Source organism: Eurosta solidaginis, chromosome 2 (genome assembly GCF_040869045.1).
Source record: "Eurosta solidaginis isolate ZX-2024a chromosome 2, ASM4086904v1, whole genome shotgun sequence".
Lineage (NCBI taxonomy): Eukaryota > Metazoa > Arthropoda > Insecta > Diptera > Tephritidae > Eurosta > Eurosta solidaginis.
This window is the reverse complement of record NC_090320.1, coordinates 75,581,575-75,598,171: the sequence shown is the minus strand read 5'-3', so window position 1 is coordinate 75,598,171 and position 16,597 is coordinate 75,581,575. Positions and strand designations below refer to the sequence as shown.

Here is a 16,597-nt window from a genome sequence, read left to right as displayed (position 1 = left end):
ACGTGCACTATTACCTACTTATTCGCTTTTAAAAAAGCGAACTACTTTTGTATGGCCGAAAAATAGTCAATGGCGGTTATTTCTGCATTACTTGTCAACTTACTACTAGTCAACTAATTTTTGTCGAAATATAAGTTCGGCTATTGCCAACGCTCCAGAAAAATTTCGTTTGTCAAATACTGAATATAAGCCATACACTTGCATTTTCTTACGCTGTGGATAACGCGTTTTACTCGAGTTGCATGCAACCAGATCTGGGTGAAGAAAATGAAACATTTGTTCTCATATTTTCTTCACAATTTTGAAGAGAATTCTAAAGTACAAAAACAACAACATTCTTGTCAAATAATTTTTGTATTTTTGCCTGCAGCGCTGCTTCTTTTGCTGCTGCTTGATTTATTTTGGAAATTTCACCATTTGCACTATACACTATGGTCAAAAGCGCTTATCAAAATCTTAGTAAATGGTATTAGTTATGTTTAGTGCGCATTGACTCAAATATAAGTTTCTTGTCATTATCTAAACGTACTCTGCTGCTAATGGTCAAAAGCGCTTATCAAAATCTTAGTAAATGGTATTAGTTATGTTTAGTGCGCATTGACTCAAATATAAGTTTCTTGTCATTATATAAACGTACTCTGCTGAACTTATGGCGAAAAAAATTTCCTTTCCTGCCAACTTGCTTACCTATATGATTTGGAGTTTACGTAATAAAAAGGCTTTTAAGTGTAGGGAGAGAAGTCATGCTCAAAGTCTTTAAGTTAGTAGCGGTTTTTTTTTTTTTTTGAAAATCGGATATTTATCAAATATACGTTAATTATGAAATATTTAAATCTACACTGTCGATTTTTGAACTAGAGAAATTCGATTTATAATCGAACTAGTACTTAAGGTCTAATTCGGAACCTGAAATTTGTATCATTAGTTACTGATGTTTCCTACAGTGTTGTAATATTGTAATGTCCTACGATGTGTCATTTGCCGTCTTTTGCAGACCTTTGAACGCGCTTTTAACTGGTTCTGCCTGAAAGTTTAGACCAGTGGTCGTCAGCCAGTGAAATAATTATTCGCGCTCACTTCATACTGTGGCGAATGTTGACATCACTAGGATGTTAGTAAATAATCACGCAACAACAAAAACATTAAAGCGTGCCGCACTGGTGTACATGAACACATAAATCATCATTTATACACATAGATAGAAGGCGACGAAGAGATATCTCACACACACATACATGTAGTCATCAGCCCAAGTAGTTACTCACACATACACACGCATATGACTATGAGAAACGCATAAACTGCAAATATACATATATATCGCTGGTAACCAAGTAGGAGATTCTAGAAGGTAAAATGTCTAGACCTCTGGAGAAATAAGCTTACGAGGCAACAGAGAGTATAAAAGCAGCGCAAGCTGAGGAATGACTAATCAGTTTGATTTAAACACGGTATCAGTTGCGAAGTGAAGTATAATTGTACTACTCCCAAAGTAGTATAATAAAGATCATTTTGCAATACAGAATATTGGAGTGATTTATTCAACAGTTTAGCGATTCGAACGTTAGCAAAAGGTTTGAAATAAGCGGAGTTTCCCAAAATTCGTTACAATACATATTATTATTATATTTGGTTAAGTAATCGTCGAACGAGCAGATTTGCGCATGTGCGAAAAGATATTTTATTTATTTTTCAAACACGCTCATGCGCAGAATGTTTTAATTGTTTATTGTTAGCAAAATAATTTGTTTCAATTTTTTGTTACACAGCAATAAAAAGGTATTTTTTTGGCATATGTATTTACGAATTGTTTTTTGAATGTTAGCAAACGACTAAATTACTACCAATACGATGATTTTACTTTTACTAACACAGCCACAGTTTCAATTTTGACCACCACTGGTTTAGACTTATGCGCTGTTTGTATGACTGTGCCTACCAACTACCTAATGACAGTTAAGAGGTTGTCATTTTCTCTGCAGCGTAGAACCTTTTTGTTAAATTTCTATGCACTGTTTACTGTAACTTTTTCATCTTTTTATTTAATACCTGAGTAAAATCATTCAGCAGCAAAACTAAGCAAACTGCATCGACTTGTTTGCATTGGCATAACGGGTGCGATGAGAATGTCCCCTACTGATGCGCTTATTGCGTTAGTGGGAGTACCTCGCTTCCCTATTCTAATAGAGAAAGAGGCAACACTAGGCGCACTAAGACTTCAAAATATTTCGGAGTTGAAGCTACGAAACATGATAGGGCATACGAAAGTAATAAGAAAATTCATAGAAAATCCCACCTTACAACAGCGTGACGTATTGTCCCCTAAGCTCAGAGTCTCACGGAACTTGGAAACAGGGAATACTTATAACGACCCTGACTCAGAGGTCTGGTTCATGGATATATCGAAATTCGATGACGGAAGAAAGGGAGCTGGCATCTGTGGGCCGAACTTCAAGAAATCGATACCAATGGGATGCCACCCCACCATATTTCAGGCAGAAATCCATGCAAAAGAAGTCTGCGGAGAGGCTCATACTCGAAGAGCATCACATCTAAGCTAGTGGATGACTGCATTGAAATCCTCAATGACCTGGGAGCCAAAAACAAGGTTTTGTTAGGATGGGTTCCCGGACTTCAGCGATATGTAGGCAATGGACATGCAGATTGCCCAGCAAAGCAGGGTACTACCGCAGCATTATATATTCCAGATCCCTTTTGTGGACTCACAAGAGCACACACCACCTACGACCTCTCACTGGGTACTATAAGGGACACTGTGGTCTACGATATCAGCTAAGTAAGTTAAATCTATCGGATACACAAATTTGTCATTTCTGTGAGCTGAAGGATGAAACGCCAGTTCACATTCTCTGCGAATGCTTCGCTTTGGCAAGGCAGAGACTCTCCCATCTAGGTGGTGTGACTCGTTAGTCCCCATGTGATATGGAGTAAAAAGCCTGAAGAGTTACTTAGATACATTAAAAGCTTTCACATACAAAATTTGGCCCAAAGGTCATGCACAATAGATCTACACAAAGGCCGCAGTTCTTCCAGGCCTAATAATATTAAAATCATTTAGCCACAATTTGTCGATGCACAAACGTGCTTATTAAAACTTTAAAGCGGTTAATAACCTTTATTTGCAATTTTAAAAATAGATCAAACTATACTTTTTTAATTTTATTTAATTACATATGTATATACTGCATGTACATTAGGGTGGGTCGATTTGTATGGACGAAAGTTAACCGATATCGCGCCATAGATTTTTCGATAGGATTTGAGCTCAGGAAAAAAGTTCCATTACAAATACCCAAAAAAATAATTTTCGAGCCTGCGAAATTTCATTTTTTGACTATTTTCGACTTTGATTTTTAAGGTTTTTTTTCATTACCTACTAAAAAAATTTTCATACATATGTATTTTTTATTATTTTTTTTTCCAAAACTGTTATCGCCAACGTTTTTAGCGGACATTTTTGGGTCGGACAGGGTATACATGAAAATTCTACAATCAAATGAAATTTTTTTTAGTAGGTCATGAAAAAAAACTTTAAAAATCAAAGTCGGAAAAAAGTAAAAAAAAAATGAAATTTCGCAGGCTGGAAAATTATTTTTTTGGGTATGCGTAGTGGAACTTTTTTTCCTGAGCCCAAATCCTATCGAAAAATCGATGGCGCGATATCGGTTAATAAATCGACCCAGTGTAATGTACATGCATACACATGCATTTATATTTTCTAAATAAAGAACTGCATGCACAAGATATTTGTGGAAAGTTACAAAAAAATATGTAAATACGTATTTTTATTTTTTTACAGAAAAATGCAGACAAGTAAAATCAGTGAGAACTCAAAAGAAGGAGTGCCCATTCTGCAAAGAACAGAAAAAACGGCCGCTGACGAATTATATGCGCAAACGATCGTCTCGCAAGCATCATGATAGCATTTGTGAAGAGCATGAGGAGGAAGTTGAAGAGCGTGAGGAAGGGCCAGAAACTGAGATTAAACCAGGAAATACTTGTACAGCATTAGAATAATACTCAAATTTTACTACAAATTTATTGAGTGCAAAATATTTATGAAACGCTACGTTTTCGTGTCAAACAGTTTACATGTACATATGTATGTATGTATACTATGTGTATTTTATATAAATAACAAAATTACTAAAAATAATTGTAGAATAATGCAGTTATCACAACAACTACGCATGTATGTATGTATGTAATGTGATTCACTTGCAGGTAACTACTTTGTTTTCAAAAATGAAATGAAAATAATAATTTTTTTTTTTTTGATGTGTAAACATCTTTGCGCAAGGTATGGGGGAATGCTGAATGAAAGCGTAAGGTGGAAAGTGTAAGCCGTAACGTAAGCGTAGCCTTTGTTAGTGTTATGCTATGTGGGGAATATACATATGTAGAATACAAATGCTAGGGTAGTGTCTGGTATTATTATGCGGTATGGAGTAATAGACAGGGCAGTAGAGAGAAAATCCGGGCCCGGGACCCTATAAAAAATTCACTAATACATTTGATTAATTTGAATTAATTACGTCTCATTCATGAACCATTATTGATGGATTACATCAAAAAACCTAACTAAATGATTTTTGGACTAAGAGCTGAAAATAAAATTAACACAGAATATTAACTATTTATACTATTTTATTGTAACGTAGAAACAAAATTCTCTTTTAAGAGCCACATATTGTTTCAAATAATCTTTTCTAGTTATTTGGTAACATTTTAATATATTTCTGATAAATTTAATAATGATTATACATTTTAATTATTCAATATAGAAGTTTCGGATATCAAAATGTGGCTTTTCTTGCTCTATTCGCTGCAAAATTTTTTATAATAATATCAAAATTTAGCGGATTCAACACAAAGCAGGCAAGTCCTAAAACTCGCTCTTTAGATGAACATAATCTATGAAAGTTTTTGATTCTTGAAAGACGCTGAAGGAACTGATCTAGCTACAGTGACAGGTATCGTGCAAAAGATACGTAAAACAACACAAATGTTGGGGAAAATTGTATACAGATTTTGAACATAGACGGCATTTAGCAATTCCAATGGTGACAGACCTTTATAAAAATTTGGTTGGTAAATGTGTTTCAAATGAATTATTTCGCATTCTAAGCTTTGAGAAATATCTGACTTGTATTTTTCGACAAATTTTGCTGTGCTCACCCGAACCGTAGTTTCATCCATGTCTTCAAATTGCCACAAAAAGGAAAACGTTTCGCTCAAATTTCTCATAGCTGCAAATCGTTCAGTAATTCCAGTGATTACCCACTCAGCATTAAAGTGATTAAATTTTGAATTTCCCTACATATCAATACAATTTGATTACTCCTTGCGACTATTTATACAATTGCGATTTTTTATACAATTGAAGAAAATAAATAATAAAAAATTATTACTTTTAATGATCAAAAACTGAAAATAATTTTTTGGTCACTTTCTGAAAGGATTTTTGAATAACTTTGATGATTAAATTTTGAGATTTTATAAAAATGAACAAAGAGAATAATAAAATTAGTTTACTCAATAACTGAAAACAATTTTTCAATCATATTTTGGAATAAATTTTGAAATAAATTTGTTTACCTTCGGTGATCCAAAATTTAAAATTATTTTTCAATCTACTTTCTTAATCTTTTCAGACTACCCTTGTTGAATAAATAATGAATGTTTTACTTGTTGAACCTAAACTTTTCATAGAAAATCTGAGTTTTCTTCATATGGTCACAATTTTTCAATCATAAAATTCTAAAAAAGGAACATATTCAAGACTTAAAGAAATGTAAATGCTGTTCCTAACCTAAGATGTCCCCTAGCAGTTCTCCAGATGCGCTTTCGTCCGCTGTGAAGCATGATTATTATATAGTGTTTAATTATATATTAAATATGATGGAAAAATTATTCATAATCGTATTCACAAATGATTCCAAAACATAATTTAATATGATTGAAAAATGTTCTTAAATATGATCACAAGGCGAGTAATCAGCATTCGAGTTCTTGTCGAGAATGTGACTTAGTGCTCCGTTGTAAGCTCCTTTCATATTGGCGCCGTTATCGTACCCTTGTGCACGATAATCTTTTAATGGGATTTCATGTTTACCTAGAGTATGGCAAATTAGATCAGCGATTTTCTGACCAGTTTTTTTGGTTACAATTCACGAAAGCCAAAAACCGTTCTTGAATTGTAAAATTTATTGCTTTCGAATGGAGGTAGCGCAAAATGAACGTAGTCTGTTCAACGTGAGCAGCATCAGGCATAGCATCAACGATAATAGCAAAATACTCGGCTTTCTTGCCTTGATCTAATATAGTTTCCCTCACGTGCTTTGATCAAATTTCTATAAACTCGTTCTGAATGTCTGGGGAAAGATAGTGAACTTGTAAACGTTTGTTTTGCTGTTGTAAGATCCTAACTTTCCCCAAATGATCTCTAAGTATCGGATCATAATGGCTTATGAGATCTTAGATGCCCTAAAATGTCCATTGTTTCGTTCACGACGATATATATTTTCGCCTTTGAAAGCTAGGCCTCTTTTACCCAAAAATAAAATAGTGCCCAAAATTCTATATAAAATTTCTTTCCACTTTTGAGTTTCAGTGGTTAGCTGTTGATTGATAAGTGTATCAATTGTAGCCTCCTTTTGAATTAGATTTTGTAAAGATCGCCATTGAATATAACATTTAATATGATCTTGAGTATTTTCCTGTGTTGGCAGTTTATCGTATAGCTTCTTCCATACCTGGAATTTCGAATATCCGCCAGGACAAAAAATTTTAGGTCGATTTAAAGTATTGGTGCTTAACAGACGACATGGCAATAAAAAGCATTGCTACTGCCGCTCCATACTAACCAGTCACGCTCCACTTTCTCTCCATTTGCCAAGATTCTGTTTAACAACAAGGTACGAAATGCCTCGTCATGACAATCACGTGGAAAAATAACAGGACACTTTTGATGACCTCGACGAATTATTTCGTTGACTTCTTCAGATCGCAAAAACTCATTATTCACGGGACCTCTATCGAAGTCGCTTAAATAATCTGGACTTTGGTACAGAGTTGATGGTATTGTTGGAAGACTTTTTGAAGATTAACCTTCATCACCACCAAAACTTTACGCCTTCGGATTCATGTAAACATACATTGGCACATGAAACAACAAGACTCTCCTGAATTAAAAAAAAAATTTCTTAGTACCTCTAAATCGCGGGCCCCCTGAGAAAGCCCGGGCCCGGGGGAATCCCCCCATTCCCCCTCCCATCTCGTCGGGCCTGGTAATAGAGAATGTAGGCGTAAAAGTAGCCACTACATTGTAGCGTAGTGTGGGAACAATGTACATACAATGTAGAGCTGATATGAGCGAAATCACACAGCAACTCAAGGCAAACACGTCACCTATCAATTAAAGTCTCTAAGCATATGATAATTTTTATGCATGCAAGTGCACGAGTAGATGTACAAATACATCCTGCTTTTTTGTTGGAAATAAAGAGCCAGAGATATAATAGCAACATTAGAAAATGCGTGTTTTTTATTAGAAAAACAAAGCACGTGCTTAGGTATTCAGGTTTAAGCTGATTTTTTCTTTTAAAAGTTTTGTTGATTTTAACATTTTCGTAAATTATTTAATTAGATTTATATCAGTGGTCGGCGCGCAATCAATTGAGTCAGACATGCTTCACACTTTTTGCTTAGGCAACGTGCACACGAGGCTACGCGTCATAGACGCGTACAAGATATTTCATGTAGCTACAATTCCTCCACTCTTCAACGTCTGCATACGTACATAGCTACTTCCAAGCGTCGGTACAAAAATAAGAATATTTCTAAAAAAATTAAACAAATTAATTTATGCTGTATAATTACCATTATACAAAAGTTGATTGTGTATAAAATTAAAAGGGGAAGTTTTCACCACCGCGCATAAGTGAAAAAAAGAAATTTCATAAGTTTGTAAAGGAAAAATTGTAAACAAACATCTTCTTCATGCTCTTTTCTGAGCGTATTTACGCCTTGCGACCAACATTGCTGTACGCCTAGCTTCATGAAACTTGCATACTTTGTCGCTTTCATGCAGCTGACGCCTCGTACGCAGCTCTCAATTCAAGTACCTGAACGTCTATGCCGCGTAGCCTCGTGTGCACCTTGCCTTAAAGGCCCATTACTGATACTTAGCATAGACTTGACTTGACTTGCCGTAAACTTGGCAACTTAGCCACGATTATACTCCACTTAGTGCATACAATCTGGCATCGTAATCAGTTTTCCAGCTGTCATTTTATTATGAAATATTTGCTACAAAAAGTGGTGGTTTTTAAACAAAGTTAATTTTGAGTACTACAATTAATTTATGAGTGTAAAAATTGTTTAAAACAATCAGTAAATGGCATCTCAAGATGTAAACGTCACTTAGAACTTACATAGAAAATCAAAATTCAACAGACATCTAAGTCAAGTTAAGTGTTGCTAAGTTTTGAGTAATCAGTAACATGCAATGTTCATTTAACAGAACTGTAAGTGACAGTTCTCAAGTCAAGTCAAGTCTATGCTAAGTATGAGTAATGGGCCCTTTACTCTCCATCGTCATTCGTTAGCGAGACAGCCATTGTGAATGATGACAAAGTGTGATCTCTTCTGCATAAACGTCAAAATTCCAAAGTGATTGGATCACCTGATTCGTATTTGACTATCGCTGTCTCATTCTGTATCTCTTTCTATCACCCACTGAAGATAGGCGCCGCCATATTGAACAGCCTGTCAAAACGCTGAAAAGTAGCCATATTGAACAGCCTGTCAGGCAGTTGACAGATAAGAGATCACACTTTGTCATCATTCACAATGGAGACAGCAACGAATAAACACTGCGCACGGCGGTCGCAAAAATGTTAAGGTTCTCTGTGAGAAATATTACGATGCGATAACGCAACTGGTATGACGGCCTTTCCATAAGTAGCTCTTCTTCCAAACATGTTTAGGTTTTGGTTTTTACCTTTTTGGGTATGTTATATGAAATAACTTTCCAAAACATTATGAGTTTTTAAAATTATTTTAACAAAAGTTGTAAAAATTTCATTCTGGACTCCTTTTTTTCTGCGCCAAAAAATTGAACTTCTGCACTGCAAAAAAAAAGACTATAGAATATTTAAAAAATTTAGCGAAATGGTAAAAAATGTATTTTATGTTTTTGTTTTTTAAATCAGCATGTTGTAATTTTAACTTTAGTTTCCTGCTGGATTGCTCATGCTCTCGCTCTCACTAATACACTTACATTTTAATTTTTGCCGCCCACTGATTTATATTAAATAATAAAGTACAAACAAAGATAAAAAATAAAATATTGAAAATAAAATGTGTCCGTGGGATGAATTGCCTCAAAGTCAGTGTGGGACTTTAACCCAAACTAAACCTCCTGCCGGCTCAGTACCATTCCCGCAGGGATGAATTGTCCGTGAGATAAGTTGTCCGTGGAACTAATTGTACGTGGGACGAATTGTCAGCTTTTTTTGTTTTTACGAGAATGCATTAAAAGCCTTTAAGCCAGTATGCGACCTTAATCCGAACTAAGTAACCTTCTATCTTCCCAGTACCATTCCCTCTGGATGAAATTTCCGTGGGAGTAGCTCTCCGTGGAATGAATTGTCTTTAGGATAAAGGTCAATGAGGAAGCATTTAAAGTATCAAAGTCGATGTGTCTCTTTAACCCGATCTAAATCACCTACAATTTTAGCACCATCCCCCGGGATGAATTATCCGTGTGAATAACTGTCCCAGGGATGAATTATCCGTCTGAATAACTGTCCCAGGGATGAATTGTCCGTAAGATGAGTTTTCGTTAAATGTCCGTGGGATAAATTGTCGCTGGCATATTTTTCCGTTTTTTGTTTTTTTACGAGGAAACATTGAAAGCCTCAAAGTCAGTGTGGGGCTTTAACCCAAACTAAACAGCTTACAGTCTTAGAACCATTCCCCCGGAATGACTTTTCCATGGGGTTAACTGTCCTTAGGGACGAAATGTCCGTATGATGAGTTTTTGTGGAATGAATTGTCCATGGGATGAATTGTTGTTCTTGGGATGAGTTGTCTAGTTAAATCAAGAACATTCGTTTTTTAGACGTACACCTGTAGGTTTAAACATCGATTATTGATAATTATTCTTATTCAGATTATCGGAATTAGAGTGAATCGAAATACAACATTGGTTAATTATTTGTAGTTTTATAAATAGAACAAAAACAAAAATACCAGTTTCTATGAAACCGCCAACAACAAGCATAGCTTTAACACATGATTACATACAAAGTATGTACTGTGCAAAAGAATAAAATATGCAAGGAAGGATAAAGTTTACAACAAATAAGGCATGATGGGGCTGGATGCGTTTGTAACACTTCAACCATTGTAGGAGTGCGGGTTCAAATCCCACTCCCGGAAGAAAAGGCTTTGAAGAGATTTACAAGGTATAATCGCAGCTGTCGCCTTGTCCGTCTTGATGTCATGTTGTTTAAAATTTTCCCAAATTATTAAATAAATTATAAAGTAAAAATTGCTTCAAATAAATGTCTTCATACATTTAAAAGCAATGAGGGCAATCCCCGCTTAATTCATACAAATAAAAGTTCATTTTTGTTTATAAACCTGAGATCCAGAATGTGTAGAAGTCACAATGACCTCGAGTTTTTACTATCATAAAAAACCCCATTCTTGATAATTCTTCAAAGATAATTTAACTGTTGCTGCCCCATACAGCGGATGAGATAGTGAAGTTGAAGGCTGAGTTTTTGATCAAATTTAGAGTGGCACAAGTAATGTTAGCCTGCAATGCCTTAATCGCAATCGTAAAAATTCTATACATGAGATATCACAAACCACGCTGTCTAATGGGAGTTTCCACCAAATCAAACCCTTCCGAGTTAATAAATAAATTGCATCTTGCACGATCAAAAACGGTTTACATACGAAGTCGTAAGCTCGGTACAAAGTTGATAATTTAAAAAATCAAAGTTTTTTTTTATGAAGTTGTCCTTCTTTTACAAACATCATTGTAAATTCATGCAAGTGGCGATTGTTTGAAAAAAAAACCGCTCACAATAGTAAACAGCCTGGATCACCTGTCAAATCAATATCCGATTACTTGAATTGTTTTCTCAATGGTATTTTTCTAACAAATTTTTGTAGTGACTGGAATAATGCATTATTTACATATGTCAATATGTTTACTTAACTGACTGCTCATATTTTCTTTATTAATTAGATTACATAAATGAATATTACTATAGTTTGATTTTCTATAGACACATTTAAAAGTGAAGTTTGTTTGAAACAAAATTCATGACAAACAAAATTAATGACCGCGAGCAAATAAAAACCCTTTCTTTTGTTCCCCGGCCATTCGTGACAGCCATTTTCCCTGTCAGCCTTATTTGGCATCAGCCATTATTTGGCAATGGAGGCATAGAAAGATTCTTCACTTGTAGGAATTCACAATGACAAACATCAAGTTGAGCTGCGACGACATTAACGTATTGTGGCGAATGTTGACATCACTAGGCTAGTTAATAATCACGCAATAACAAAAACATGAAGCAGCCACTCCTATGTACAAGGAAATGAAGAGATACCTCACACACACAGATGTAGTCATCAGCCGAAGTTGTTACTCACACATGCACACGCATATAAGCTCAAGCAGGAGATACAACAGTTCTAGAAGGCGAAACGTCTAGACTTTAGTAAGAATATGCGAATGAAGCAACGAAGAGTATAAAAGCAGCGCAAGCTGAGTAGTCAGTAATCAGTTTCATTTAAACACGTTATCAGTTGCGAAGTGAAGTATAATTGTACTACTCCCAAAATAGTATAATAAATACCATTTTGCAATACAGAATATTGGAGTGATTTATTCAACAGTTTATTTCAAATAAGAAGAATTTCCCTAAATTCATTACAGTATTTATTTACGAAACAAACAAGATATGTACAGCTTACATCGAGTATATTAACTTTAAAAGAAACTACATCGCAACCGTTACAGAAATAGGAAAAAAATGTAATAACAGAAGAGCAAAAATTTTTGCAAATTTGATTCTTTGCATACAACACCTTTTCAAGACCACTGAATTCAATGGTTCTAATTATTGTTCTATGTTAGCCGAAAGTTGGGCACCACTAATTAATTTTTGTAATTGTTATTTATCTGACTGTATATATTTTTTACTGCTTTTAGTATTTTTTGCATATAATAAACCAATCATTACTTTGACAGTTTTTTTTTTAAATAACTTTTGCACAAAAGTGTCGCGACCGTTACAGTGGAAACCCCCATATACGAAAATTTCAGCAAAATGATACGAAAATTTTATATTTGACAGCATCTACAGTGTCATTTATTTATATTCTTAATAAAATAACATGAAAATTTGAGAAATGCACCGTAACTTATAACACAAAAGAAGTTACTTGTAAATGAATCACCCTATAAATGCCAAATGAATGCATTTCAATTATTAAATTTACGAAGCAGTTTCTATAGCACAACAACAAATGCACTAACATTTGCATATTTATATATATGTATATATGTATATACATAAGCATTGTATTTGCTTATATAAAATAATAATAACATGCAAAAAATACTAGTAAGTGATTAATATATATATGTGTAAGTGTAGATACAATAAAATTATAAATATTCAAAACGTTACGTAAAACATACTTAGTAACATAAATGAGCATTTTTTATATTAAATTTGTATATTTTTGCATAAATATTTACATCCTACTTTTTGAATATGTGCTTTAGAGTGGGTCGATTTGAATGGACGAAAGTTAACCGATATCGCGCGATCGATTTTTCGATAGGATTTGGGCGATATCGGTTAATAAATCGAACCACCCTAATGTACATATATAAGCATTATTAGTTGTAGGGGGGAGACTGAATCAGGCAAGCTAATGCGTTCAATGTAAACAAGATATGATTTATAATTCTATTTAGAAATTACGCTTAAATAGGGTTGTGCCTTTCGTTTGTTTTATCGAGTAAATTGAATAAACAATTGCCCAGTTAAACGATGAATTGATTAATCAAAACTTTATTTGATTAAACCAAACCTTATTCGAATAATTTCAAATAGAGGTTAATTTAAGAATTTCTCGTGTTGCTCAAATATTCGTATGTAAAATTTGTAGCGAAAAAAAAACAACAAAATTTAATTCATAAAAATTTACATCCATACATCCTGCGTGTACAACAGCAGCAACAAATATTAACAAATTTTATCAGTTATTTTATTTATTTTCGTAAGTTTAATGGATTGTATAGCGAAAACTATAAAAACCGATTTGAAAAAATTCTTCACAAAGTTTTACATTTCGGCAATTCACAAGGTCTTTTGTTGTCTTATGACCCTTGTGAACACTACAATGTGTTTTATGTTGTATTTATATACGACCATAAGAGCCATGAGCAAAAAGCATTAAACAACTCAAATCTATGCAACCGCTATTATTCAATGCATCAGCAGGTTAATCAATCGTACCTAATTTCTGACACAGACAGTGCCTTCCAGACGGAGCTCTATGTCACAAGTCTATGGCACAGCCAGGTCGACTAAAGGCATTATGATCCCACATGATAAACTCGGATATCGTGCGGAGATGTCGAGCCTCGCTGGCATCCATAATGCACCTTAATGTCTCCCTTTGCTGGAGCAAGGACACAACGATATTGAAGGGAATGCATTTGCAGACGACATGGCCAGGAAAGTTTTCGAAATGGACATAAGCTTCGTACGACTGCCGCTGGGTTATATCCTGAGGAAAATCGAGGAATATGAGATAAGCGCAACGAACTAGCTTTGGATCGATCGGTCCTTATGACCATATTTCGATAGTTAAGGAACTAGTTTTCTTCTCAAACTAAATAAATCTGCAGTGAGAGTATTTACGGCTGTCATCACAGGTCATTGCATTGCGCATACCAACAAGCTATACAGAAGCTGCCAGGATGAAACGCAGCAGGAGTCGATTTATCACTTTGTCAAACAAAACGACACAGATCTCTAGACGTACGGTCTTCGACAGTCTGGCAGAGGTTGGGAAGGTGGATTTTTCACTGCGACTTAAGTTCATCCGAGAAAGCAAGAGATTGGTTGGACGAATGTTCCGCACTCACTGAGGGCATTCATAATGAATAAAAATGCGGGAAATTTCCACGCACTCCCTCTTTACCTAACCTAATCTACTTAGAATTTAAAGAAACTTTTTAGGTACGTAATTTTTTAGTCCAATTCATTTTAGCCCAACAATGTACAAGTTTGAAATTCCGAAGAATGTTTCCGAGTTTCTTCCGTATATCTATTCCCGCCGCTGTGGTGTGATAAAAGCGTGTTACGGCTACCATATCGAAGGTCCTGGGTTCAAGGCTCGGGAAGAGCACCATCAAAATCTTTAGAAACAAATTTGTTTTCAATTGTCTTACGGTAATGGTTTGGCAAACACTCAGAGTAGCTTCATGAAAAGCTTCTTAGCGAGAATTTAACTGCTAGCAGATGCCGTTCGGAGTTAGCATAAAACATGGGACCTTCAATTGTAAGAAAAATTAAAAATAGCACGACGCAAATTGAAAGAGAAGGTTGGCCAAGAGATCTAACGGTATATCGCATATTGTATTAATTTTTTTTTGTATACTTCCAATAAATTTTTTCACTCTTTAAAGCTGCAACTCGTAAAGTTCCCAAAAGTTCCATATAAATATTTGGGAATTTTTATTAAGATTTAAACAACTTATCGAATAGCTCCGAAAATATTCACGAAATTGGTTAACAAAGTTATATACATAGGTTATAAAATTGTTTTTTTTTTAAGAAATGAAAAATAAAAATTTGTTGATAGCTTTTGCTGGAACTTTCGTACTTGCATATAATAAATTTTTGAGCTACAGAACTACATACATACTCAAGAAATTGCTATCAACTGGAAAAACAACTTAAGAAATATCATTCGATTTCCAAGCTTTGAATAAATTTTGAAAATTTTTTTTGTCAGTCAGAAGATAGATTACGCTAGATGACTGCACGTTCTCATACGAAATGATAGAACAATTGTGCTATGGAAGGCAGTGCTCTGGTAAGTTCAGATAAGTTCAGAGTAATGAAAAAAAGATCGTATATCAATTTCCCACTCGATGCGGGATTTTAATGAAATCGGCTTGTTAGGACAAAATTGTATATATTGTCGTCAATGGAAACTACACTGACGGAAAAATCAGAGGATCTGGTTTTATTGCGTTTTCTTTTTCACAGAATATTGTTAGCTTGAGACTAACTAAATAAATTCGCTTTCTTGACAAAAAAAAAAAACTCGGTTGAATTACCCATAATGCGATCAATTTTACTGAATGTCTGTTAATTCAAGAACCACAAACCTGATTTGTTGATTTTACTAGTTTCATTTCTTTCGGTGTAGTAAATCAAATTATTTATTTTATAAAAACTAAATTTCATACAAAACTGTCATATTTTTCTGATTTTTTCTATTGATATTTGATATATATATACATACTTCGAAAGAGCAACAGTCCCTTTATTTATATATGTTATTATTAAATTATTATTTCTTCATTAATTGCAAAATATGTTTCTCAAGTAAATTCATCCTCGATTAATGCAAGATTGTGAATAAATGAGTAATTGAGGATATCATGATTATAAATTTTGAGTAGTTAAATAATCACACAGCCCTACTTATTGATATTCAACAAAAAAAAAAAAAAGAATAGTTGAAAAAAATATGTTTTCGAAAACAAAAATAGGTTTTTAAGATACTACTAGATACATAAAAATAAATTGATCCACTTATTTACAAAAAATAAAAATTTTCAATTATTACAGTTTTATAAACTATTTTATTTTTTATTAATTAGAGGGTAAATATATATGTATGTATGTATAGACACAGTTTCATTTGCAATAAACAGCGTTAAATTTGTCTATATTAGACAAAAAATGTAAATAAGTACAGTACTTTATATGATACATGTACATAGATACACAATACAAACAAAAATATATAAAGATAATAAATATAAACAATTTTGATATGGCTTCTTGTTACTTGTTTGTCTACAATTTTTAGCTTTGATAGCTAACCTAATGAAAAATTATAAATAATAAAGCATACAAATATACAATTGGAAATGTTATATCTTTAAGTCGGTTATTTAATTGAATATAAACTAAATATATATACCATATTGTAATACAATGCCTATGTTATTTTCAATTATATCGCACACCTACATCAATAGGGAGCTAAGCCGAATATCTGAAATTTTGAAGTTATACATACCACCAGGTTTCCCAATTCAATACCTACAAATCTGTATACCCTATTAACGCCTCGATTCTGAGCGTTACCGGTAAAATAGGCCCAAGTGGTAACGCTGTCATCACCGAAAAACTCACCAGTGTCTGTGGAGAAATTGAAAAGGTAGTTTTCTTCGCTTTCACGGTTGCCACTTTGGTCCATTTGTACCAAAAATGGTGCCTTCCAACCCCAT

The 16,597-nt window shown here is 34.0% G+C and overlaps 2 protein-coding genes across 2 annotated transcripts in view; one reads left to right on the top strand and one right to left on the bottom strand.

The window, feature by feature from the left end:
* The window catches only part of fok (fledgling of Klp38B), a 62,434-nt gene extending 46,199 nt beyond the window's left edge, over nucleotides 1-16,235 (top strand). The window contains exon 2 of the mRNA XM_067765771.1: nucleotides 3,821-16,235. Coding sequence (XP_067621872.1) covers nucleotides 3,821-4,038 — 218 coding nt within the window. The 3' untranslated portion in view covers nucleotides 4,039-16,235. The remainder of the gene's footprint in view (nucleotides 1-3,820) is intronic.
* neb (nebbish) overlaps nucleotides 1-16,597 on the bottom strand; it is a 164,398-nt gene that overhangs the window by 94,404 nt on the left and 53,397 nt on the right. The window lies entirely within an intron of this gene.